Source organism: Falco peregrinus, chromosome 1, assembly GCF_023634155.1.
Source record: "Falco peregrinus isolate bFalPer1 chromosome 1, bFalPer1.pri, whole genome shotgun sequence".
NCBI classification, from domain to species: Eukaryota; Metazoa; Chordata; class Aves; order Falconiformes; family Falconidae; genus Falco; species Falco peregrinus.
This window is the reverse complement of record NC_073721.1, coordinates 86389388-86415844: the sequence shown is the minus strand read 5'-3', so window position 1 is coordinate 86415844 and position 26457 is coordinate 86389388. Positions and strand designations below refer to the sequence as shown.

At 48.3% G+C, this 26457-nt stretch overlaps 2 protein-coding genes across 2 annotated transcripts; one reads left to right on the top strand and one right to left on the bottom strand.

Moving 5' to 3' along the window:
- Positions 1 to 4275: 4275 nt before the first annotated feature.
- On the top strand, positions 4276 to 16367 carry LOC101912122 (transmembrane protein 178B-like). The gene is made up of 4 exons (XM_055793942.1): positions 4276 to 4697; positions 11397 to 11510; positions 12766 to 12903; positions 14708 to 16367. The coding sequence occupies exons 1-4, from the start codon at positions 4319 to 4321 to the stop codon at positions 14950 to 14952; spliced, it is 876 nt and encodes a 291-aa protein (XP_055649917.1). The 5' UTR covers positions 4276 to 4318; the 3' UTR covers positions 14953 to 16367.
- Positions 16368 to 16805: 438 nt separating this feature from the next.
- PSMC3 (proteasome 26S subunit, ATPase 3) lies at positions 16806 to 26452 on the bottom strand. Its single transcript, XM_055793922.1, is given in 15 exon segments — positions 16806 to 17022; positions 17163 to 17244; positions 17428 to 17573; positions 17719 to 17815; positions 18319 to 18467; positions 18678 to 18821; positions 18948 to 19085; positions 19556 to 19618; positions 19710 to 19814; positions 20576 to 20701; positions 24865 to 24945; positions 25043 to 25235; positions 25237 to 25271; positions 25273 to 25605; positions 26333 to 26452. Coding segments are annotated over 15 exon segments (1908 nt in total). The 5' UTR covers positions 26438 to 26452; the 3' UTR covers positions 16806 to 16911.
- Positions 26453 to 26457: the final 5 nt, after the last annotated feature.

Below are 26457 nucleotides of genomic sequence, written 5' to 3'. Positions count from 1 at the left end.
GGGTGAAACTGCTGGTGAAAAGATTTTTAAAAATGGATCTAGAAAAGCTGTATGCTAAATAAGGAGACAAAGGTATATGAAAGGGTGACAATAAGTATGCTTTTAAGAGGAGTTTTCTGTTGTGTGTGTGAAGCTTGGGATAATTTTTTTGGCAATTTGAAACCCATAAAAATAAATGACACTTTTAGTGCTTTCCTGCATCCTAGCTCATGGGGCTGACCAGGCCATCATTCCACAGAGGTGTTTCGTTGCCACAGAGATGTGCACAACTACTAGATCATCCCTTCTGCAGAGCTTATCCTCACTTTGCTTAAATATGTGTAAAACCAGGTCTGATTGAATTGGCAGAGTCATTGGACACAAAACTGGTGCCACAATGTGAGTTGCACCAACTCGGTTCTGTCTTTCAACAGCCTTTGTAAATCAGTAGAGCTCTGCAGTCTGCACAGGGCCTTATCAAGAGGGCTGGTCCCTTGGGAGGGCGATTTGGGTCAGAGCAATGAGACAGGTATGCTGCCCACAGCAGAGGCATTTACTTTGCTAAGAGATTCCTAAACTGTTGACACAGTTCTGTTCTTATGACAGCTCCTGTCCTACTTTTCAGAGAGCGCTGGAGAGCTTGTGCTTGCAGTTCTCTCTGCCCAGGAACTTCTGCCTAAAAATTTTTCAGCTTTCCTTACCCCAGGCTTACATCAGTAACTAGTTTCACTGCAACAAGAAGGGAGGCTTAGTGCAATTTTTTTTATTCCTCTTTACAAAGTTGTCTTCCTTTGCCAACTACTCCCTCTATCATTTAATTGTCACAAAGTCTGAAGCTAGCATCTGCTTTCTGCTTTCCTGGGAGGAGGATTAGTCTGATTAGCCTGCAGGGACTGGGAGAGTATGCTCACCCTCTAGCTCTAGCTTTGGGGGTTCCCCCCATGCCTGGGGACCACAGCTAAGTGGACCCTGTAGTGGGGCTCTGGAGGAAGCAGGTTGGCACAGAAAGATGTGCCTGCTGTTTCCCAAGATGTCTTTCTCAAACTGAGGCTGGCATCTAAGCTGACACACTGCCAGGTGAGTGCCCATGAGTTGGCATTGTTGCATCAGCACGGCACCTTGCCAAGAATGAAAACCACAGTCAGGATTTTGTGCTCAGCATTCAGGAATGCAAAGTGGATGACATTGAAGAAAGAATTTCTGAGTAGTTTTTCTTGGCTGCTACAACAGGCCTGGACAGTCTGCTGTTCTTGGGAAGATACCCTGGCAGGAGGTAGTAGGGGACTTGGGGGAGGGAGGGGCTCATTAGTTTTCTGCTACATCAGCCCTGAGGCTGGGGATGGCAAGCCTTGGGAGGAAGTGGAGCCCCACTCCACCATATTTGTCACTTTTGGAAATGCAGAGAGAATCTTATTTTCTAGCTCTAATTTTTCAGCTGCTCTTATGCATTTTCCACCTTCATCTGTATTGTTCTGCTCTGCTGGAGACAATAGAGATGAAACAAATGGTTTCCCATGTGGGTTGGTTTGTTTTTTTTGTTGAAGCAACTACTTTTCTTTGAATTACAAATTCAAATTTCATTAGTTTGTCTACGGAAGTCTGGGCTCTGCCTTGCCCTCCTTTCTTCTCCTCAGGCTTTCACAATTGAAAGAAAAGGTTCTAATCCAGTTTTCTGTTCCTGCTGCTGTGGCACTGTGGGCCAGGAGCAGTGTGGGCTGATCATAGTTCTTGGCTGCTGGTCTAAAAAGCATCACCAAGTGAGTGGCTTCTTTTTGAGTGGAGAGCTTGCATGCTAACTGACTATCCAGAGAGCTTTGCAACTATACATTTTTGTGATCAGTTATTTTTTTAATGTAAAAAACTCAAGGTGTTTATCTGGTGTGACTTAACAGTAAGCTGGTTACCTGCCGTGTGGGACAAAGGCACACTCATCAAATGTATGTAGAAATTGCCCAGAAAGGACTAAAGGGATTTTCTCTACCCTTCAAAAACACAGGTTCCAGAGCATGTCTTATCCCGCTCTTCATTTGAAAGATTTTCAGCCTATAAATACTGAATGGTAGCACATGGCTCTCAGTTCTTACTGGAAGCCTTCTTTAAGAAGAAGGAAAGCCATGACCCAAGAACTGGAAGAAGATGAAGGTGGGTAGGTGATCAAGAGCATGTGTTCTGGTTTCAGCTGGGGTGGAGTTAACTTTCTTCTTAGTAGCTGGTGCAGTGCTGTGTTTTGGCTCTGATGTGAGAACAATGTGGATAGGACACTGATGTTTTTAGTTGTTGTTAGGTAATGTTTGTACTAAGCCAAGGACTTTTCAGTTTCTTGGGCCTTGCCAGTGGAGAGGGCTGGAGGGGCACAGGAAACTGGGAGGGGACACAGCCAGGACAGGTGACCCAAGCTAGTCAAAGAGGTATTCCATACCATATGATGTCAGGCTGAGTATATAAACTGGGGGAAGAAGGAAGTGGGGGACTTCTAGCATTATGGTGTTTGTCTTCCTGAGTAACTGTTATGTGTGATGGAGCCCTGCTGTCCTGGGGATGGCCAAACACCTGCCTGCCTGTGGGAAGTAGTGAACGAATTCCTTGTTTTGCTTTGCTTGCATGTGCAGCTATTGCTTTACCCATTAACCTGTTCTTATCTCAACCCTTGAGTTTTACATTCCTTTCCAATTCTCTTCCCCATCCCTCTGGGTGAGGGGGGAGCAAGCGACCAGCTGCATGGGGCTTTGTTGCCAGCTGGGGTTAAACCATGACAGCATGATTTCATGGTCTGAATACTCTGCCAGCAATTCACATTTTGGAACCTCTGCCCCTGGCATCGCCATGCTCCACTTTCTGGCTGTGCTGGTAACTCTGCCTCTAGGGCTATGCTGTGAGCCTCCCTCTCCCATCCACTTTTTGTTCTCCGAAGTAATCAAAATTAACATGGATTAATCAGCTACCTGGTTGACAGGCTCCACAAAGAGTGGCTCTGACACAAACGCAGTAGCACAGAGGGGAGAACAATTGGAAGGAGTCTTCTCGTACATGGGGACTTTCTAAAGTGATGGCCTTGCCAAAGCCCCTGTCTTCTGAAACTATAGTCTGAGAAACTGGTGTAGAGAGTAGGGTGGCATAATAGGATTGCAGATTTAGGAAATGTGAATATTCGGATCTTTCCAGGAAAGAGCTGTCATAATTGAAGGATTTTTCCATGTTACCTAGAGCAGTGATTGTATTTGAAAATTTTCATTCTCGTGGATGATGTGGAAGACCTGATTTAGTTGGTATATGTAAAAAAATTCTTTTGACAGCAGCCCTTTCAATTTGTCTGCCTTGAAGGCATGAATGTGCAGCTGCATGGATGGTGATCCCATCTGTCTGGTGCAAACCGCTGAAGAGGATGAGGCTGAAATGTGGTTAAAACAAGCTTTGTCTGTGGTTGCTGCATGTTTCCACCAGGCATAAGTGCTCTGGGAGGAGAGGTGGTGCCCTATTCTGGGCAGGGTCCCTGGCAGAAGTGCTGCGGAGGGTGTTCAAGTTGTGCTCTGTGTGGCCGAGAGAGCAGGCAGGGCGTGCAACTCCATCTCCTACAGCTGAGCAGTTGCTCCTGGGAAATAATTCAAAGTGCTTTCAACAAACAAAACTAAGGATTTTAAACCTGGACATTACTATTTGTAATTTAAACTTTACCATATCACCAGATCGTTTTGTCCGGAGAGCAGAACTGAGCAGATGATGCCCTAGCAACTGGCTTTTGGGGGCTGATGGTCCAGCAGCTGCAGGAACAAGTCCCATAGAACAAGCTGGATCAGAAGTTATTTCTTGCCCTTGGAAACGCTGCATTTAACTAATGGCTTGGATCTAGCCTGCGTCCCGTGGCATAAAGTAGATTGACAATGTTCAGCTTGTCTTCCATTAACTGGTAACGGCGGGTTGAGGAGAGACCGTAACCCCGACGCCAGCACACGCCGCTGCGGCGCGGTTGGTGCTCGGCCCCGCGCTGCCCCGCAGCTGCCGCCCCCGCCAAGGCCGCTCCGCCGCGCGCGGCCGGGCCGCTGCTGGCCGTTGGCGCGGCCGTTGCCCCGCGCGCGGGCCAGGAGGGGCCTCGTGCCGCGGAGCGGGAGCCCCTCGCCGGGCGCTCTGGCGGCAGGAGGCGGCGGGCGGCCCCAGAACCCCCTGGAGGCCGCGTCCGGAGCGGCCCGGAGGCTGCACCGCTGCAGGACTGACCTCGCCGCGGGCCGGCACCGGGAGCGGGGGCCGCTGGCCCCGGTTCCCTTCCGGGGGCGGTGCCGCGGGCGGAGGCCCCCAGCCGGGCTGCAGGGGAAGCGCCCGCCCCTGCCGCCCCCGGCGCGGTAAGATGGCGGCCGCGGCTCAGGCGCTGAGCGGCTCCGGCCTGCTGCTGGCCGCCGCCGCCCTCGCCCTGCTGGCCGTGGCCATCGGCACCGACTCCTGGTACGAGACGGATGCGCGGCGGCACCGTGAGCGCTGCCGCGGCTTCGGCCACAAGCGCAGCGACCCGCCCGGTTCCATGTCGGCGCCCAGCTCGCACCTGCCGCTCCGCGCCCGGCCCCCGCGGGCCCTGCTGCCCGGGCGACCCCCGGCCCCCGCCCCGGCCGCCGCCGCCGCCGCTCTGGACTCGCACTGCGGCCGCCGCTTCAACTCCACCGTCTCGGGGCTCTGGAGGCGCTGCCACCGCGCGGGCTACGAGCCGGACAGCGAGGAGCTCATCCGGAAAGGTGCGGCAACGGGCGGGTGGCCCCGGCCCCGGCCCGGCGGGGAGGCGGCCGCCTGCCGCCGCTGTCCGTGGTGCTGAGCGCGGCTGCCGGGGCCCCGGGGCCGCGGGTGGGGCTGCGGGTGCGGCGGCTGCGGCGCGAAGGGGCTGGCGGCGGGCGCGGCCCCGCACAGCCCCCGTGGCCCCGGTGCCTCTGCCGGGCGGGAGGCGGCGAGCGCGGCCCTGACCCGATCCCGGTCTCGCGTGCGTCTCCCTGCCGGCTTAAAATGGTGCAGTGCTGGGTGGGACCGCGTCCTCGGAGAGCCCCTCTGCGGCCCGGCGCGGGGCCTGGCCCGCCAGCAAGGTGTCGGTGGGCATTGCCCGAACCCTGACACCCTCTTGGTATTGAGCGCTGAGAAACATACGGTGTCGTTTATGGCTCTGTGGTGTTTGTGGCAAGGGGAAAGGGACCTGTTGTTCCTGTGCTAGCATGGGGGGTTCTCGTTGCTGCAGTGCACTGCCCAGCCTTCATGGTGGCAGCTGTCACTCAGGGCTCTAGGGGTTACAGGAGCCAAAGCTGTGGGTCTTCTGCTGTTGTGGTACGTGGTACAAAACCAAGCAGTTCACCAAGTATGAACAAAATTCCTGGACTGGTTGGTATAATGTGGGCTGGTCCGTTAAGTCATAATAAATGACATATAAACCAAGCTTAGGGTAAGAAATGCCATGTATGGTTAATGATAAACAACAGGACTTACTGTTCCAGCAGGTACATATTAGCACAGGGAGAGTAGGAGTTGGGAGAAGTGCTTCCATTGAGGCACAAAATGGAAATGCTATCTTAAGAAAGTGGGAGCAGTTCTTCAGCGTGGCTTCCAACTGTGATGCCAGTCCTGCACAGCAGAGGATGGATAGACTGGCACTGTGAAGCTTAGCTCGTCTTTGTCCATTCTTTCCGATGCACAGCAGTGATTCTTAGAAACTCTAGTGCTGTGTAATTAGCTTGTTTCTCTATTTAATCTCCTAGGATCCATTTTATGTGTTTTTATTTCCACATTGATCTCATTTCACTAAAAGGCAGCTCATTAATTTCTTTCTATTAATTGTGCCTGTTATCTAAACTATTTTTTTTCCTTCACATCAAGCCAAGTGCTTTCAGCTCCCATTGAGATTAGCAAAAGTTGGGGGAAAGGAAGAACACTAGCCTGATCCTCAACACGTCTGTTTCTGAGGTATTTTCCCAACACTACAATGGTCAGAGAGGCTAGAGTCTGCATCCTGCATGCACAAGGGCGTTACAGGGTGGTGAATGGTATTCCTAAGGGTCTGGCGTGTAAAGCTGGAGGGACTCTAAATCCAAAAGGTTTTCCTTCTACTTCCTTTTTTCCTTCAGCTGTTCTAATAAAAGACCTTGCCTTTCCTACAAGCCTTGCTTCTCTCCTATTCTTTGCCTATTAGGTCTGCAGTTGCTTCTGTAAAGATTTATGTGTCATCTTACAGGGGGAAATTATTAATAATAGTTCTTGTAGAGTCAGATCTTTAAATAGATATGACTCTCTTCTTATCCCTTCCCCTGACCTGCTTTACTAGCAGCCTTTCCTTGTTCCCGCTGTGTCTATCTTTTCTCTGACAACTGTGATTAAGCAGCCTTTTCCAGCCAACGGTCAGGTGTGGCTGTGGCTGAGCTGTTCTCTCAAGCATGATACTGGATCTGGGGCTTCCAAAAAGAAAAAAATGGGTGGGTTTTTTTCCTAATGTGGGTTGAAGATCACTACTGTGCACCTCTGAAGGTCCTGCTTTCTCCTCGTTTTGCAGTAACTTTTCAGCTAGCTCTTTGTGTGATGCCACCTTATACTCCTGATAATCTTTAAGCTAGAGGTTTTCATAGGCTTTTAGCAACAGGTGAGTACATTTTTGTGTGTGTGTGTGTGTTTTAGCTGATGATGCCTATACATGCCTACATTTATATATCTAAAATATATATATTTTTAAAATATAAAATGTATTCACTTCATATATTTGAAAGGAAAAAGAGTAAAAAAATGTAGTGCAAAACTGAGAAGTGGGAAATGTTAAAATGTAAGAGAGGAATGATGTGTGGGATTTTTCTTAAAATGCAAACTCCCTATTTTGGACCTGTGAAAAAATAGATGGTTTCATTTTAAAAATACATTTAGGAAGGCCAAAGAAGAAGTAATATACAAAGGAAATGGGGAAAATGGAGATTACCAGTCAGTAAAAGATAACGGCCAAAAACCTGAAACACTTGGTGGGGAAACTAAAAGGATCTATGTGTGTGTAGGGAGGGACTCTCTGAGTGTAAGAACTTGAGCACTGTACATAATCTTGTAGAGCCTGTGCTACATGGAGTACACGCTGGGTAACTGGTGCTTCCACAAAAACCTTTTCCGTGGAGAACTTACATAGTGGAGTCCTGCAGGGAATTATTATATGCTGTTTAGTTGTCTTCGCTGTTAATAGGAAAAAAGCGTTGCTTACAAAGTGGTGACAGTAGAAAATGTTTAATTAGGAAAGAACCGTTGTAATAGGTTGCTTTGGATAACTTGATGGGTTCATTTGAACAACATGCTTTTTAACACCAGTAAATTGAAAGAATTAAGAAAAGGTTCATCACTGCTCATAAACTAGGGATTTTACTGCTTTTCAAGCTTTCTTTGAGAGAAATCTGGGGTGGGACTGGTATGTCTTCCGTCTATCAGGCAGAAATGAATTCATAGTACCATGATGTAGCTGAGAAAGAGAGAAGAATGACTGGATGATTAAGCAGAGGAACACAACAGTTTGTGGCAGTAACGAGGCCCTTGAGAGAAAACTGCTCAGGCCTGGTGCCTGTACTTCCCATCCTTTCCAACTAATGATTAATTGGAAGAGTTATAGGAATGACTCTGGTCTGTAGAGCATCTGTTATAGCGGCATATTTCATAAACTCAACCTGTTTGGTCATGGCCAGTGGTAAGTAAGATCTGTCAGGAAATACGATCTTTAAAGGAAGGTTGATTTATCAGACCTAGTGGCCTTTGGGTGGCAGTGTGGACAGAGTGATACCATAGCTGTGATGCACTCCATAATCCTGGGCAGAAATGGCAGGGAGCTTGAGTGACCACTTGGTCCTGGGGCACGAGGAGGGCCAGACCTCATGTGGTAGCTCAGTGTTAACTGCCCATGGCTGCTCCCTGGCCTTGCTCACGGTGAGGAGAGGGGCTCTCCAGCTCTTGTGAGAGCCAAAGTGCTCTAAGATATGATCGGGCCAGGTAGCAGCACTGCAAAGGAGAGCCCCCTCCATTTCCTCCGTCTAATGCTGGCACACAGGCAGTACAGAGAAGAAAACCCACATATTTCAAAGTCAGAGAGAGATGAAAACTAAACTGAGAGAAAGCCAGGGTGTGCTGAGCCCAGGATTACAAACTGAATGTGTCACAGCAGACCTGGGTCTGGGTTTCCAGGTGTCTTGGCAGCTTGGGGACAAGGGGCATGTGCTCTGTCCAGGTATCTGGAGGTCCAGAAATTCTTTCTAGCCAACATCCTCTGATCTTTCCCAGCCTTTGTGTTGAGTCAGGAGAAAGGACTCATCCAGGGACACTCAGGTGTAGTGCCCTAAGGGTTGTGAGAGGGTATGGGAAGGGGACCTGTCTGCACTTGCAATCCTGAGGGGAAAAGAAAAAAAACCCCAACACATCGAAGACAAGGTGTGAGAAGCAGTGTTGGTGGGAGAGCACAGGCATGTAGCTCGACCGTGAAAGTGTCAGTGTGACACTGCTGGATGTAGTTCATTGGTGCTTATGTTTGTTTTTTTAATCAAGAAAATCGCACATGCAGTGCAACTTTCATAGTGGTCTTTTCATGTCCCTAAGAAATACTAGGATCAGCCTGGCTATGTGTAACCTTTTTCTTGTACACATGCTTTATGACACGATGACATGAGCTAATGACATAAGCACCTGCCCTCTTCTGTCCTATTCTCAACTTACTCATGTGCCAAAAAAGAAAACACTTACTTGTTGTTCACCACATGACTTGATCCTATTCAAGCCCTTGCGTGAAGACAAGATTTTAATTTTGGCAGGCTTTCTTATGGTGCTGGTCTAAGCATGTTATAAACAAAAAATCACTTTGCCAGCAGGTTTCTGAAATGGAGGGCAGGATGCTGTCCCTATTTTATAGCCTGCGATTTAAGGTATGCAGGGGCTTAGGACAAAGGACTTACTGGAGTACCTTAGAAATACCTTTGACTACATGATAACTTTGAGACTGAAAACCTGATTTTGATTTTTTTATTTTCTTTTTTCTTGATTACTTAGAGAACAAGATGTTATATCGCTGTAAATGTAGCCCTGTGGAGTGGCTATACTTGAGTGCGTAGTGCAAAATAGACTTGGAGATTCAGTCAGAAAATGGGAAGCAAGAACTAGTGACTGCAGATGCAAAATTTGGCTGCTGAGGATCACCTGGGTGCATGTTATAATTTTCTGGGAGAAAGTGGGTAGGTATTCATCTGAGAGAGCATCCTCACTGATTCCTCAATCCCCTAACTCTCTTGCCTACCTGTTTCAGCTTTTCTAGCAGACCTACAGAGAGAGGCCTCCCTTGCTTTGCCTGTGGTAGCTCGCACCGGAACAGGTCCAGCCTGTGTTCTCAGAGAACTGGGAATCTTACTGGAAAAATCACTTGTGCTGGTGTGACCAAAGACTATCACCAAGCCCGTGCATTAGAGTTCAGCACTGAGCATAAACCCTAAAATTCGCTAACTTCCAAGCAATTTCTTCATTTTGCAAACTTGCTGTTTTAATATAATTTTATATGCTATCAACATAAAATTAGTACTTTGAATTCTGGGGAAGAAAGGATTAGAAGTAAAATTTTTAAACTGATATTTGAAAACTTCTGAATAACCAGAGTTGTATAAGAAGGTGGAGATGTTTTACTTGTAGTCTACATGTGGACTCTTAAAATAATGCAGAGCAAAGATTTTCTCAGTGACATTTTAGCTGAGGATTCTGTAGCTTTGATCATAAGGGATATAAGTCTCTAGTCTTTGATTTTTTTCCTTTAATGAAAGAGCTATAAAAGTAGTAATCCTTGCTCTTATATGAAATACTGCTTCATATATAGTATTTTTATAATTAGTGTATAGGTGCATAGGTACAGGTGCATAGACATATGCTACCTATATAGGTAGGTGCATAGACCTTACTTTTAATTAATCCAGTGCATTGTAATCTAAAATCTGATGTTCTTAGTTTGTACCATAGATGTATTTCTCAACAACACATGTAAATCATGTCAATATTGAAATTTAATTCAGTCAACAGCTACAGGTAAAATTTAATTAGGTTCTGTGCTATGCTGTATATGGCCTAAGATCCTAATTCAGATGTTTACAGCGGTTTTGCAGATGAAGTGGCATCCTCTGTTACTGGGTCCATTTACTTGGGTAGCACTACAGACCTTGTAGTAGTAGGGGCCCACTTGAAATGCTTTGCTGCTCAGTGGCTTTTGGAACTCTAGCTTTGAGTTTTCCCCTTTTGGGGCGTGTTCTTTGCACATCTGGCTTGTTCCACTCAGTAATGAATGTTACTGTTTTGTTAATGTGGGGAAATTCAGATCCCCCTTCCCTCCCTGGCCTGATGGCTGGAATTGGCCAGGCCTCTTGATCTTGGGAAGTGGGGTCTTCCTCTTTGCAGGTCCTTGCAGGAATCAGGTTGGTACAGTCCCAGTCAACGTTGTTAGAGGACAAAATCATGCTTTCTATTGCTGCGGGAGCATCACAAAGCCCATTTCTTCTCTGGGGTTTTCTAGTGTCTTTCGCAAAGCTGGTAACTGAGGCTGCAGCTCCCTGCTAGTGATTGTTCACCAGCTTAATTAGCTCAATGGCGAACTGATTGTTCATGAACAGTTCTTCTGCCCCAGCAATCAAATAGTGGTAAGGACCCTTAGCCACTGTTTAAGGGGAACTTCTTTAACTGTTTAGCTTTTTTACCTTTTTGGCCCTTTTCTTCCACCCTGCCATACACATTTATTTTCCATCTTTAAGGGCAAGGCACCTTCCTCCCCCTCCACCCCTAGTAACTTCTCTGTTACTGGTTGTTTTCTAAACTAAAAATCTTCTCAAGAGGAGTGTGCATGTAGGTTCATATTTGCACCTAGGGTACACTTTTCTTTAAGCTATAATGGAAACAAGCCTAGTTGGGTACTACTGTTCAGCGAAAGTAAAGCAAAGAGCCTATGACTGCTGGAGTGAATTCAGACTTGTCTCCCATGCAGTTCACTTCCCGGCATTCATTCAAAATTATCAGTGATTGAACTCTCCTCTTAGAGACAAAGCAGTTGTGTTGGTACTCAGCCACATTCTTCTCTCCTCAGCCATCCCAAAGAGATTGTACCACTCTAGGAAGCTTCTGGAGCTGCTTTTGGTGACTGTCATTACTGTTTACCTTCAGCTGTTCTTTCCTGCCTGCCTGGATCAACACCTTGCTTTCTCTTTGCGGGTGTTTCTTTGTAGCAAGGCTCCCTCCCCTCCTAATTCCCAAAGCCTTTGTAGTAAACAGAAATCTGTTGTTTGTTTGTTTGGTTTTTTTGGTTTATTTTACATGTGCTCTGTCACTGAACTAAGGCTTTCCCTGTGTGACCTTTGCTGGGTCAGCTAACTCAGCAAGTGCAAGGCACAGGGGTTTCATGCTATTTCACACTGATGTCTCTTTTACAGGAGTTATTCAGCGCTGCACTGCTGTGAAGTACCACTACACCTCCAGCTCTCTGCCTCGCAACTTACCCATCAACATCACAAACACCATCCGGCAGGATGAGTGGCATGCACTGCGTAAGTAACCTGAAGCAGCATACAAGACTGGATTACTTCATGCCTTAATGCAATGCCAAGTGAAGGCTCTGAATCAGCTAGCTGTCGCTGGGCTCTAAGCATAAATAGAGGAAGGGCAAACAGCTGACCATATAATTGGAAGGGGACATGAGACTGGAGGGGCTTAAGCAGTGAATCCAGGAACACGGGCATGTCTCTAGTGTGTTGCAAGGTGTAATCGTATTCTGGATCTGAGGACAGACAACTCCTAGCTGGCTTACAGCAAAGCTGCTCCATCATTGTGTAGTCTGTATAAATCTTGTTGCATTTTTCTGTGTGCACCCCAGTGACCTGATGCAGCTCCCTGGCAATGAGCTCTCTTTAGGGAACATCTCAGTTTGTCTCTGCAACCTCCTGTTACCAGCTCCTGGCCCACAAGCTGCCTTATGCCCAAGTCTTTCTCATACAGATGACTGACCTGTAGCCTGTCACTGAGAATGATTTGATCAGTTTTTTAGGCTCCTGCTTCTCTCTGTGTTTGTTTTCTGGTTCTATTGTCTCAGATAATTCTGCCTAGCCCCTGTCATGTGAGCCTCAGTGCTGAGGAATTCCAGCTGGAGACTGAACTAGGAAGAGACAAGAACAACACTTGTATTGTGGATGACAAATTGCTGTTCATATTGTTGGTACCCACGTTGGGTTTTTTTTAGTGCTTGTTACTGGATTTGTTTCCATCATACTCTATTGATTTGCTCTCTGCTTCTGTCCTCCTGCTATTCCTCTTTTCAGTTCACACTACCTGCCTTCCATGTGCTAGTCCTTTACTTCTCCTCAGTGTCCCCTCTCACTTCTTTTACTTGTATTTTCAGCAGACACTCATCCAACAAACTTCATCCCAAAGAAACACACCACATTACAAAAAAAAAAAAGAAAGCCCCCTCGCATTAGTAACATTCACTATTTGTTGCCATATTCATAGTGCACCCCTTCTGTCCCATGCTGGGGAGAATTTGGCCAGTATTCCTCTTCATCAAGACAGAAATACTTTCCAGTTGTACAGTGCCCAGCAGAAGGGAGTCAAGTAAGCGGGATTCCCTCAGTTTCAGTATAATGGGCAAACTGTCTACCTCAAAGAAGCTACAGGAGTTGTCCTTGGGTGAAGTATAAACTTCAGAACCAGCAAATCTGAATCTGTCTGGACTACCCCAGGCTGTCCTGTCTGGCTGCTGCCATCTTCACATCTTCTTTCTTGCTTTTCTCCTTTCTCTTTCCTCAGATCTGCGGAGGATGACAGCTGGCTTCATTGGCATGGCAGTCTCCATCATCCTGTTTGGGTGGATCATTGGTGTGTTGGGCTGCTGCAAACAGCAGGAGCTCATGCAGTATGTGGCTGGGCTGCTCTTCCTAATGGGAGGTGAGAGCCTTTCGCTTCTACTCCTGAAGTCACCACAGTCAGAATTGCTGGCTGGGAAAGTGCTCTTAAAAGTCAAGTCAGCCCACAGCAAACACATGAAGCAGTTCCTTAGCGCAGCAAACCATCAGCACAGCGCAGTTACTAGTTCCAGCACTGGGCAGGACCTGTGCTTGCATGGGTACCTGCATGTTTCTGAGTAGACCCAGCTGTATGTAAGCGAGCCTTCTGCTCTGGAGAGCTGGTGTGTAGCCATAAGGACCATGTGCACAGTGAGCAGTCCTCTTGCCTGCTCTGAGTGTGTGGAGCCTGCAGCTCCTGTCAGACAGCTCAGCTCAGTTTTCCCTAAGGAATCTTAACAAACAGACAAACAAAAATCAATATAAAATACCTTGCTGCTGCTCAAAGATGCCCACATCTTTGAGTAACAATGAAGTCCAAACCCAGCTAAGCCTGGACAGCACTGGCCCAGGGGTAAGGACATGAGCTCACTGCTTGCCAGGGGTGTTATATCTATTCTTCCTGGCTAGGAGCAGACTTCCTGCATGGCCAAAGGTTCTTCTGAACTTTGATTGTTCAGCTCAAAAATGGGCTCAAAAATTCAGCTTTGAAAGGGGCATAGTAGCAACAAATGCACCAAAATCATGAGCTACTGAGATGCTCCAAGGATGAGGACTCTCAAATTGCAAGCAGTAATAGAGAACTTTCAAGTATGAAAAATGAGGCTCTACTTAAAAGCCAGAGGCCCTGTCAGCCCTGGAGGCCCAATGTCAGCATCCGTAATGGCTGCAAGCAAGGAACTTGGTGGTGTACGGCATCTGTATCAAACAGCTAGGTATGGCACTGGTTTGGTGCCACTTTGTGAGGCAGGGATTTTCCCTTGCTGTAAGTAACCCTTCTCAAGGAGTTTTTTTGGAGAGCTACACAGAAAACCACCCTGCTGACATGGTGTGATGCTTGAAAGGCTGGAAGTTAGGCTTGTGCTGACCTTGATCATCTTACATGCTGCTTAACTGCAGTTTCCTTTGGAAATGGGTTAATTTATTTTATCACACAGCAATGAGAGAGGTAAGTACTGTAAGTGAAACAGGCAGACTGGGTCCCCTTTGAGTGCTTCTGCACTTACTGTGATGGGCATACTGTCAGCAGTAAGAGCTGTCACTAGTATTTAGAGACAGATCCAGAGCTGGGGAAAATGACCACCTTGACCTTGAGTCTAGTGTACTAGTGTATATTAGACAGAGTGCCTTCTGTTACAAGTTTCTTCAGCTTTTTTGCTGCTCTACATAGGTGCTTAGGGAATGTGTAGCAGGATGACAAAGACCTGGACACTTTCTGTAGGCCTAGGCTACACCTGGTGGGAGTCTGATGTTTCTCATAGAAACTAAACAGTGCTGTACGCAGCTGAAGCCCAGGGCTTCAGCTAGTTACAGGAGACTGCCCAAGTACTGTCTGGAACATGATGACCTTAGTCATTGAAAATAAATAAAGTCTCAGGAGAATCGAAGCATGATGAACTAAAAATGATGGAGTTTGAAATACCAAGAAGGAAGTAAGGCAATATTGGTTATTTGTGAAGTGAGGTATCCTGTAATCCTACACAGCTTGCCTTTTTTTTTCTTTTTCTTTTCTCTCCCCTGCCTTGCAAGAAGAGTGACTGGTAGGACTAAAAAAAAAAAAAAATAAAAAAAAATCTTGATTTTGAAAATTCCTGACTTTGAAAATACATAGGGAAAAACCCGAAGAAACCAGAGCATAATTAACCTGTCTGAGGGCAGTGTAGAACCCTCTTGCTTTTTTCCTGCAGGTACATGCTGTATCATCTCACTCTGCACATGCGTAGCTGGGATCAATTTTGAGTTATCTCGCTATCCTCGCTACGTCTATGGGCTGCCAGAGGACATCAGTCATGGTTATGGCTGGTCCATGTTCTGTGCCTGGGGAGGCCTGGGCCTCACCCTGCTGGCTGGGTTCCTCTGCACGTTGGCCCCATCACTCAACACTTCTCGGGCATCTGTACAAAAACCCAGACAAGAAAATGGGGCTGTGTGACCTCGGCGGGAGCAAGGAGAGACTCTGGAAAGCACAGCCTGGGCAGAGCTGTGGGTTAACACCAGGAAGAGGTGGTGTGTCAGCGTGTGGAGAGCAGTGCCATAGCTGTCAAAATACCAGCCCGTGGGATGCTGCTACAGCCTCCAGTCATGGACACAGACACTGCAAGTAACTCCAGGTTTGAATTATTGGCAATTTGCTCATTGATGATTTAAGGGGGACAGTTCTTTTGATTTGTTTTTCTTCTGTTTACAAGGGATTAAGTCCAAGGCTGTATCTTTTTTTGTGCTGTTTTTTGAACTGTACCTCCATGGTCCTGTTATTGTCCAGTTGTAAGGGATGTTTACGCACCAACTCTATTGCTGCAGGTCTGTGTAACTCAGACCCAAATTAGGGCAAGGAGCTATGTGAAGTTGGCTTGAACACTTTTGCAACAGGCGTGTCTAGTGTTGGCTCAGGCCATCATTTCCCAAAAGAACCTTGATCTAAGCTGAGGTTGAGGCCAAAGAATTAGCCCGTTCTTAGTATTAATTTATTTAAATCAGAAATCTGTGCTATTCCATGCTGTGGTATCAGCTACTTACTCACCATGAAAGCCGTTTCCAAAAGGAGCCAGCTGTAACTGAGCAGCAAGACTCTAAAAAACTCTCTTACTGGCTTTAGGAAAGGAGGGGAAAGTTTTCCTCAGCTTCTTACACAGGTAAGGTTACTCATTTGGCTAACTAACATACCCTTGTTTTAATGGGGAGATGTATGCAACATGCAGCTTGTAACTATTCCACTAGAGGCCAGGGTGTATTTCTGAAAGTAAGTCATAGTTTGAGCTGCTGGGATCAACTTTCACCCCCCCAACACTGTGTGGGTGCAACTCCTGTTCTGTGAAAGGAGATGAGTAATTCTTCCCAAGCTCAAATAGCAGTACTGCTAAAATAGCAGATGTACAGCCCCCTCGAATATTAACGTCCAAAGGAACCGCAATGTATTTTCCTCAGGAACGCGTGGCTTCTGCTCACTTCGCCCCTTTCTAACGTCAAATGCCCCCCGAGCATGGCGTGTCGAGAACACATGTGCTCCGCTGGAACAAGCTCCCTCTCCAAAATGAGCAGTAAGGACCAGTGCAAGTACTAGGGCTAACTCAGGAACATCAGCCAAAGTACTCTGGGGTGCATTTTTCTTTCTTTTTTTTTTTTTTTTCTTCCCTCACATCCCTACCCCTCTCCGAAGTGTCCAAAAACTGCACAGGTAAAGATGAGATGGCCAGCATTTGGAGATGTTTACATTGTATTTAAAATACAATACAGTGGCATGTAAGATACTTAATGCTAAAGTCAGTGTATTTATGGAAAGTGTAATTTTTAAATGGAAGTTGTAATTCTCAACTGGCATTAAAAGTATTGAAAGACTTGCTCAGTAGATGAAACCTGGAATTCTTTCTGACTAATTACCAGACTGTTTCACCAGAGAGCTCATTTACATATCAGCAATGGTGTTAAAGCTTCCAGAGTTAAGTTTAAATGATAAAGTTAAAACATCATTCCTGTGTGAATAGTGTTCACTTCTCTCTTGCAAAATGTGTATTAGTTCAAAAGTTTCAAAGACTCTAACAAAGCTGTCCAGTCTGTTCACTGGCTGCACATACAAAACCAGGGGATGCTGTCTGAGCGGCCGTTCATCAATTTCCAAGTATACGCTGTTGGTCCTACTCCAGAAGTAGCACAGCAGGATTTAATCCAGTTCTAGTGGGAGGACGCTCCAAAGACAACATGATGGGCACTGTGCACAGGAGGTTCTCACCTTCCTTTCTGCAGATGTAGAATCATCAAGCAAGGGTGACAGCCCCAACACATCATGGATTTGTTTTTAGAGGGGAAAAAATGCTTTATTTTTTCCAGACAGAAAGTGGTACAGTCCAGTCTAGTCCTGTCCTCTGCCAAGGCCACAACCTTGACTAGGCAGAGATCAGGCATAGTACTGCAGATTGGCTTTTTTCTTTGCTTGAACCTCCAGGATTCCTTCCATGTAGTCCTCGTGGGTGAGCTCTGTAGCTCCACGGCGGAGGGCAATCATCCCCTGCCCAACAAGACAGTATTTAGAGAGGCCATGTGAGCACCACGTCATATCAAAGCAATTACTCCATGCTGGCACGCTGTGGAAAGCTAGCTTTCCTATTTCCCTCCCATCAGCGTTGGCTGCTGCGGAGGAATACTTACCGCTTCAACGCACACAGCCTTGCACTGGGCTCCATTGAAATCATCTGTGCAGCGAGCCAGTTCCTCATAGTTCACATCAGGGCTGATATGAATGGGAAAGGGGAGTGGGGAAAAGTGAGAACATGTACCAAATAGAAGCAGCAAGGTATGGAGCTTTCTTAAAACCCAACAGTGAGTGCTCAACAAGAGAGCACCTACCACCCCACAGCCCTGAGGTACCACCAAAAGTGACAAACAGCCCCAAAAGGCCATGTCTCTTCCATACCTGACATTCATCTTGCGTGAATGGATCTGCATAATTCTGGCTCTGGCCTCCTCATTAGGCATTGGGAACTCAATCTTGCGATCTAATCGTCCAGAGCGGAGCAAAGCTGGGTCCAAGATATCAACCCGGTTGGTGGCAGCAATCACCTAAGTAGAAGTAGGGTCATCAGTCAGGCACGTGGAAGGCAGGCCTCTCCTCCCTAAGGATCCACCAAGCTTCTTCCCTTGGGCATTGTTTTCCATCCCCTGCTACAGCACCCTGGACCTCAGCAGCACACTGTTAGATCCCAACCTTGACTTGTGTGTTGGGCTGGAAACCATCAAGTTGATTCAGCAGCTCCAGCATGGTCCTCTGCACCTCCCGATCACCAGCCTTCTCACTGTCAAACCTGAGGAGGAAACAAGGATAAAACTATCAGTGTGAACCTGACCACACCGCCCCTGGTTTTAATCACATAAAAAGACAGAATGACTGTGGTTCACACTCCCTGGCCAAGGTCTTCCGAATCCCTCCTTGAAACTACAGGAAGTCCTGTGTTGATGAGGACTGCAACTAGAATCACTGTCAGCAGCAGCTAATTTTTACTGTCCTTGGAGCTGAAGGGGGCTAATATTGTCCAGGCCCAAGTAGTAAATGAAGGTGAATATTTCCCTGTGCCTGATGCAGTGATCAGAAAATGGTTTTATACAGCAGGAGGCCATCAGATAGATTCCAAGTCTCCTGAACTTTGCTCATGAGCCCAAGGATTGTGGCAGCTGCTATCTGTCCATGACTGGCTTTATGCTCTGCTTCTGAATAGGCCATGCTTTAAGCTAGGCTGTCCTCGCATATACGGGCAAAGGGGGCTGCTAAGCAGCTCCTAAGAGCTTTACAACATGGCCTACACCTCACCTTTTAGTGCCAATGGCATCCAGTTCGTCAATAAAGATGATGGAAGGAGCTTTTTCCTTGGCTAGAGCAAAAGCATCACGTACCAGCTTAGCTCCATCACCAATGAACATCTGCACAAGTTGTGGACCCGCAAGCTTCAGGAACGTAGCCTGAGAAATGAAAGAGAATTCTGTGCCTTATTTCTCAACAGGGTCAGCTCTAAGTACTACAAGAAGCCCTTAATTAAAACAAACAAGCAAACAAGAAAATCCCAGCCTTTGTAACACCGGTTTGTATGTATGACCCCTCTCCCCTTGGAGGTGTTCTTTTGCTTTTCAGGTACTATTCTACAGCAGCACACTCTGAAAGGTTCCTTTTACCTTGGTCTGGGCAGCACATGCTCGAGCTAAAAGTGTCTTCCCCGTTCCTGGAGGCCCGTACATAAGGACTCCTTTGGGCGGCTGTATACCCAAGTTTTCAAATTTCTCCTTATGATTCATTGGCAGGACAATGGCCTCCACGAGCTACCACAAAAGAAAAATATTAATACAAAACCCCATTCCCCTCCACAGATCCAGGCTGCCTGCTTCAAGCTGAGGTTCAGGGACTGTTGTCCACAGCCACACCAGAAACTAAACATAAAGTATCACCTCTTGGATTTGTTTATCCAGCCCCCCAATGTCACTGTACTGCTCTGTGGGTCTCTCATCCACCTCCATGGCTTTCACCCGTGAATCATACTCAGTAGGTAGCGTCTCCAGGATCAAGTAAGAGTCTTTGTTCACCCCCTGTAAACACAAGTCCTTTGCTTTTAACAGGCCCTTCAGACAGCAATTAATAAACATGCGATCAAAGATGATTCACTAGACCTCAAGGATGCAGGAATAACCAGCTTTGACACTGGCACTCATCAGATCACCACAGCTTGGCACAGTGGACAATGCCACAGCCAACCTGGCACATTTTAAAAAAAGAGGGGTCCAATTTACTTATGATGCAAAAGATTGGTTTTAGAAAGCTTACTAGGTGATATCTAGATTTTCAGCACCTGATTGTATACATGAAGAACACACACCCCAAACTACTTTTCTATACTACAAATACAACTGAACCCCTAATATCTTTTCATTAAAATTTTAGTACAGAAACGGTCTTAGAGAAATCTGGATAGATTTGTCTCCTTTCTAAAGGGCAAGACATACGCAATTTTCTGGCCAACGTAGCATCGTATCTTAACAGCCACAACAGCATCACTCACCACTAGGTCTCCAGGCTTCAACTTCTCAGCATCAACCAACCCAATAACAGGCAGGAAATAAGTCTGTGGAAAAGAAATCAAAGCAAGCAAAACCAGCCATACTAGAAGGTCCTTATCAGCACTCCTCCCACCTAGCTGGGCACATGGGACTTACCTGACGTGTAGAGGTTTTGATCACAGCACACTTGCCCTTTCTCTGGGAATCCAGGTCAATGTTTGCTCCATCCTCCTCCTGGTCATTGGGGTCAACATCCAGCAGCTGAAAACCAGAGCAAGAGACTTCACGACAATGTAACCAGGCTAGCAGAATGACGCCAGGATTAATGTATCTAAATTACATGCAGTAGGAGAAATAAAACTTCCCACCACCCATCAGCAGTAGAATCCTGAAAGCATTAAAGTCCTCCTATAAAAATTAATTTCTTTCTTTCCTCATGAAGCAGCACACAACAGCACATAGAAAGACACTACAAAGTTCAGAACAAAGTAGTAGCTAATGGCACCGATTTCTCCTCCTATTACTGCAGCTCACATTAAGCCTTAAGTTCATTATGTTTTAAAACACTAGTACAAACCACGCCTCTTTTTTCAAAAAAACAGAAAACTATTAGCATTTTTTTGGCCTATCAGCAGAATTACTGAATTAAAAAGAGAACGTGATGTAGTAACAGAGCCACTGCTTTTCATTACTGCATCACAGGTTTCAGAAAGCACGCACCAAATTTCACATGCCCAAGTCTACACTAAGCGAGGCTGTGTCACCCTCTGATGGCTGTTACATACAGGTGAACAGTAGCCAACATGTAAGGAACAACCCAGACAGGAAGCGGGCAAGTGATGTGCACTTCTAGGTCACCGACAAAACCAACAGAAAAACCTGAAAGTCTTGGCTCTGGGAGGATCAGTAGTTCGGGAATACACCATGTCTCAAATACCTGCCGAGTTGCCCTGCCCTTCTCCCTCCCAATATACACTGCGCACACTTTCTCACACTGCTGCAGGGAAGTGCACCACTCTCACCTCGATCACGTTAGAGACAAGGTATGGCAGGGTTTTGTTCACTTTGATCTTCTCACTGTTCTCTTTGATCTTGTCTTTCATAGCCTGAAGCTCATGGGTCACTCTCAGTACCTCACTCTTCATGATCTGGATTCAGTATGCAGAAAGAGATAGGAATAACATCAGAAGACTAAGGCAAGATAAAATTTATACATTATTCCAAAAGTAAAAGAGTTGTAAAAATTAAGTCTGAGGAAACAGTGGGTATAAAGGAAAATATAATATAAAAAGAGGAAAAGCCAGCAAATTTAGCTAAAATTGGTTAGGAGTCATTGGAGGCCATTCTAGTGTCCAACTAATCAATATCCCTAAGTCATTTGTTCACTGTGTCACTGAGTAACCTTAACCTAGTCAATGCATCAGCTTACAGGGTTGCAGTATGGCCTAGATAAGGACATGACCTAGATAAGGCAACTGTGTTTTGGTTTTCATTTTTTAATATATACAGATACACAGGTAACTAGATATGTAAACACACACGCACATCTGTATGCATACATATACACACACTTATTTTAAGGTTATATTTTGCTGGGTTTAAAGAAGAATTGTGTGCTGGAACACTGAAGCAATGACACGCAATAGCATAGGAACAAACAGCCAGAAAAACTTTAAACTGGAAGTATCACAGTACAGAACCAAAGTCCATTGAAAGTAAGAACAGGGAATGGCAGAACTGAGGCTTGGGCCTACTGGAAGCAGCAGGACTAGCAGCACCTTTGTGAAGAGATGTACTGCCATGGCTTCCAGTGGAACAAAGAGAAAGACGGGTGCCATTTTTATGAAGTTGTTCTGTTCTACAAGACCACACATATCAAGAAAGACATATGAGAAAAAAATATATCAACTGCCTCTGTAGTGAAAAAGTACTCTTTGGTCTCTCAAACATTCAACACTGCAGCAGTACACAGTATTTGTTCCCTACAAAGATAGCTGGGTCCTTTGGAAAACAGTGGAACTCACAGGACAACTCAGGTTGAGAGGGACCTCAAGGGGTCTCTAGTTCAACCTCTTGCTCAAAGCAGGGTCAGCTGTAGGCTCTCACTAGGCTGCTCAGGGATTTCTTTGCCCAACCGAATCTTGAAAACTTCCAAGGACAGAAACTATACAATTTCTCTGGAACAACCTGTTCCACTGTCTGACTGCCCTCACAGTGACAAGGTCATCTTCATACCCCTGTGGAGCCTCTCATTTGTTCAATTTACGACTAGTAATTTATGGTTTGAATTAACCTTAGCCTAGGCTTCAGTAAGATATAAAACCTTTCTATAAGCAAAAAAAGAAACAAACCAAACATACATGACAGAAAGCTCAAATTCCTACATCTTTATAGAATTTTAACTTTTCTGGTGCTTTTACTACTACTTTGGTCAACAGCTCAATGTCTGGAGATCAGCGATGAGTGGTGTCCCTCAGGGGTCCGTACTGGGACCAGTACTGTTCAATGTCTTCATCAGTGATGTAGACAGTGGGATCAAGTACACCCTCAGCAAGTTTGCAGATGACACCAAGCTGAGCAGTGCAGTTGACACGCTTGAGGGACAGGAGGCCATCCAGAGGGACCTGGACCAGCTCGAGAAGTGGGTCTGTGTGAGCCTCATGAGGTTCAACAAGGCCCAGCGCAAGGTCCTGCACCTGGGTCAGGGCATCCCCTGGTACCCATACAGGCTGGAGGATGAAGGGATTCTGAGAGCAGCCCTGCTGAGAAAGACCTGAGGGTACAGGTGGATGAAAAGCTGGATGTGAGCTGGCAATGTAGACTCGCAACCCAGAAAGCCCAGTTGGTCTGCTGCGTCCCAATAGGGGAGGTGATAATGCCCTTCTGCTCTGGTGAGACTCCACCTGCAGGGCTGGTCCACCTCTGGAGCCCTCAATTCAGGAAAGCCACGGACCTGTTGGAGCGGGTCTGGAGGAGGCTACAAAAATCATCAGAGGGCTGGAGCACTTCTCCTGCGAGGGCAGGCTGAGGCAGTTGGGGTTGCTCAGCCTGGAGAAAAGCAAGCTCCAGAGAGACCTTATTGCAGCCTTTCAAGACTTAAAGGGGGCTTGTGTGAAAGATGGGGACAAGACTTTTTAGCAGGGCCTGTTATCGACAGGACAAGAGGTAAAGGCTTTAAACTAAAAGAGGGTAGATTCATACTAGATATAAGGAAGAAATTTTTTACGATGAAGGTGGTGAAGCACTGGCACAGGTTGCCCAGAGAAGTGGCAGCTGCCCCATCCCTGGAAAGGTCAGGTTGGGCAGGACTCTGAGCAACCTGATGTAGTTGAAGATGGGGGTTGGACTAGATGACCTTTAAGGGTCCCTTCCAACCCAAACTATTCTATGGTTCCGCTACCTGTAAGGGAAAACACCTATCAGAAGTTCTGTACTCACCATCCAACAGTAAGTACATTTATACCTCAGACTAACACATCCCATACAGGTGTTTCTCAGTACTGTCTGGCTGACACCCGCATGTTTTCCTCCCTTTCCTGGTCCGTCATGCAGCAGTTTGTGATCCCTGCTGAACCGACCATAGCACCAAATGGTTTCAAGAAAACTGGTTAGACCTGAATTAGCTTACATGATTCTGTTTCATGCAGAAATCCACCCTTCTCTAAAAAACTGTCTTTTTAAAACACTCTACACCCAAACAGAATACTGTGCTGTAACACATACTTATTCCCAGGACAGAACTATTACAGGAGCCAATACAGAATCTGTTACACAAAAATGCAAACAATTTAGAAATTTGATTTAATAAACAGTGTCTGGGAAATATTCAAGGAAAATTGCGCGAAGGGAGGGTGCCAATAAGCATTTCTCAATTATGATGCTTTTACTATAAAACAGAGAAGACTTCTTTTACTTTTTACTGTATTCAACAATTTAAAAATAAGACACATTTATTTTTGTTATCTTTAAAGAATAAGAAAGTATGTTAATAACAGAATTATGTGCGGAGCCTGAAGCAGCAGGATGAAGTTGCTCTGTAGAATTTACAAAATAATTTCTCTCAATATTGCTAACATAAGGCATTGAGACAAACTTCTACTGAAGTTGTAAGTGCTCTTTTCTCTGATATGGGTCTATCTCAGGACAGGTCTACCCAGGTCTGTCCTCTTTAACAACTTAACAAATGACCCAGAAAAGAGGATGAAGTGCACTCTCACCGTGCTTGAAACCAAACTGGGGGGGCACTGCCTCCATGCTCAAGGGCAGGGCTGCTGCTCAAAGGGTCCTTGGGAGGCTAGAGGCATACAGAAACCTTACAAAATTCAAGGACAAATGCAAAACCCTACATCCGGGAAGGAAGAGCACCTTGCAATGACACAGGCTGGCAACTGGCTGGCTAAGGACCAGTCCTGTGGACAGAGACCCAGGAGTCTCCATGGACAACAGAGTGAACAGGAAGCAGCAATGCGCCCTGGAAGCAAGGGTGGTAAAAGGCATCCCTGGCTGTACTAACAGCAGCGTATATGGAACAAAGCGATCAGCCCGCCTCACTCAACACTTGTTAGGTCCTACCTAGAGCACCCCGTCCAGTTTTGTGCCCATACAGCAAAGAGATGGATGAACCGGGCTGAGCTCGGCACGGCCCCCCCCCGCCGGTCAGGGCTGGAGCGCGGGCGCTGTGGGACGCAGTGAGGGCTGCGGGCTGGCCGAGCTGGGGGGGCTGCTGGGGAAGGGAGTGAGAAGGCAGAAGGTGACACTTGAGGCAGCGCACGGTGGGCGGACAGACAAAGGCCGACACCAGAGAGGTTCAGCCCGCACGTCAAGCAAATCCGTCCGGCCCGTGCCACGGACGCGGAGCAACCCGTGGCTTTAGAGGCTTTCGAGACCCAACCAGATAAAGCCCTGCGCAGCCCGGGTGCCCTGCTTTGAGCAGGTCAGACCAGAGACCTTCTCGAGCCCCTTCCTACCTGAATGACCCGATGATCTGCCCGACCCGGGCCGCGGCAGAGCCTGCCCCCTCCCCGTGCCCGGGGCCGCTGCACCTTCGGGAGCCAGGGCTCTGCACAGCGGCCGCCCCTGCCGCGGCCCTCGCTCCTTCAGCGTTCCCCCCGCCTCTCGCTACTCAAGCTACCGTTCCCGATCTAGCGAGCTGCACCTTACGCCCGTCACCGTCACCGAGCGCCAGCAACGCCCCGCTCCCGGCCCCGCTCCCGGCCCCGCTCCCGGCCCCGCTCCCGGCCCCGCTCCCGGCCCCGCTCCCGGCCCCGCTCCCGGCCCCGCTCCCGGCCCCGCTCCCGGCCCCCCGCGCTACCTTGATCTCGCTGTCGAGGAGGCGCGTGCGCTGCACGATCTCCTCCGTGGACATCTTGAGCACCTCCTCGCCGACGCCATCCTGCGGGGGCACAACGGCAGCGTCACCCTCGGCCCGACCCCGGCCCCGCCGCCGCACCCCCGCGCCCGCCAGCGGCCCCCGGCCCGCGGCCCCTCACCTCCGACTCATCCCACACCGACGCCATCTTTGCGACAGCGCGGCGGGCTGCGGGCGGCAGATTCCGCGCTGCGCGGCCCCGGGCGCAGGGCGGGAGGCAGCGGGACAGGCGGCTGGGGCGGCCCCGCGGCCCCTCTTCTTCCCCGTCTCGGCGCCCCGCCGCCCCTCGGCCCCCGCCGCCCCGAGCGCGGCCCCGCGGCTCTGCCGAATCTGCCGGCGCGAGGGGCAGGCCGCCGCGCGGTCACGTGCCCCGGCCAAATGTGCTGAGTGATGGCCCCGCCGCCATCTTGGTGCGGGGCGGGGGCGGGGCCCCGTGCCCGGCGGCGGAGGCAGGCGGCGCGCTGCGGCGATACCCTTTATTGCCGTCAGTCCCCGTACAGAGCAGCGAGGCAGCCGAGACCGAGCACGCCCCCGCCGCCCACCCCCAGCCCCGCGGCTGCCAGGGGCGCCAGGCACAGCCTGAAGGGCCCCGGCCGAGGCCCGCGGGAGGGTCAGACGTAGCCGGGCTTCACCGACAGGCGGCGGCAGTTGGGGCAGCCCCGGGTCCCGTTGGTCTGGAGGCACCTGCAAAGGGAGGAGGCCGTTTCAGGGGGTGCTCTGCGGCCGGGGGCTCCCCCAGCGCCGCCCCCGCTGCCATTCCGTCTGTTAACCGGGTAACATCGGGATCGGCTCCCCGCCCCGGGCGACGCTGGAGCCGGTTCCCACCCGCTGCGGGCCCCCCCTCCCCCTCCCCGCCCCCCCCCCCTCCCGCCGCCCATCCCGTCCTGCCGTGCCCTGTCAGGCTGCGGGTTTAAATTCTTAATTTTCTGAACCAAGTGTTTTGTCACGCTCGCGATTCTTCTGAAAGTCAGATGATGGCACAGCTAACTCTCATGCCAGTGGCACAACGAGAGGCCTCGCTCCTCACCTCCTGCCCCTCAGCGTACCCCCGGCCCTGAGGGAACGTGGGGGGGATTCAGGGGCAAACCCCAAACTGCCCCGGAGAGAAGAACTGGCTCCCCCAGAAGAATTCACTAAGAACCCGTGAACCGGGCTAAGCACCCACAAGGTGAGGACAGTGGTGAACGGTCATTTAGAGGACAGAAGTGGCAGGGCTGTTATGGCTCCATCTCACCCTGCCAGGCCATGAGTTTCATGACGCTGCAATGTGTGATCTGCACCCCTTAGGGCACAGTGAACGGGACAAAGACCTGGGGAACAGCATGCATAGGACTGTCCTACTGTGGGCACAAACCGTTCTTTCCTATGACTAATGTGGTGACAAGGGTCTTTAGTACTTCCAGCTCATTACTTTAAGTGGAAGAAGTGGGAGCAAGGCAGCGCCTGGAGCTGGTTGTTCTTCTCCCCAATGGACTCCCCACACATGCCACAGTACAGCTCCATTTCCTCCACGCATTCATGGAACTTCACGACATG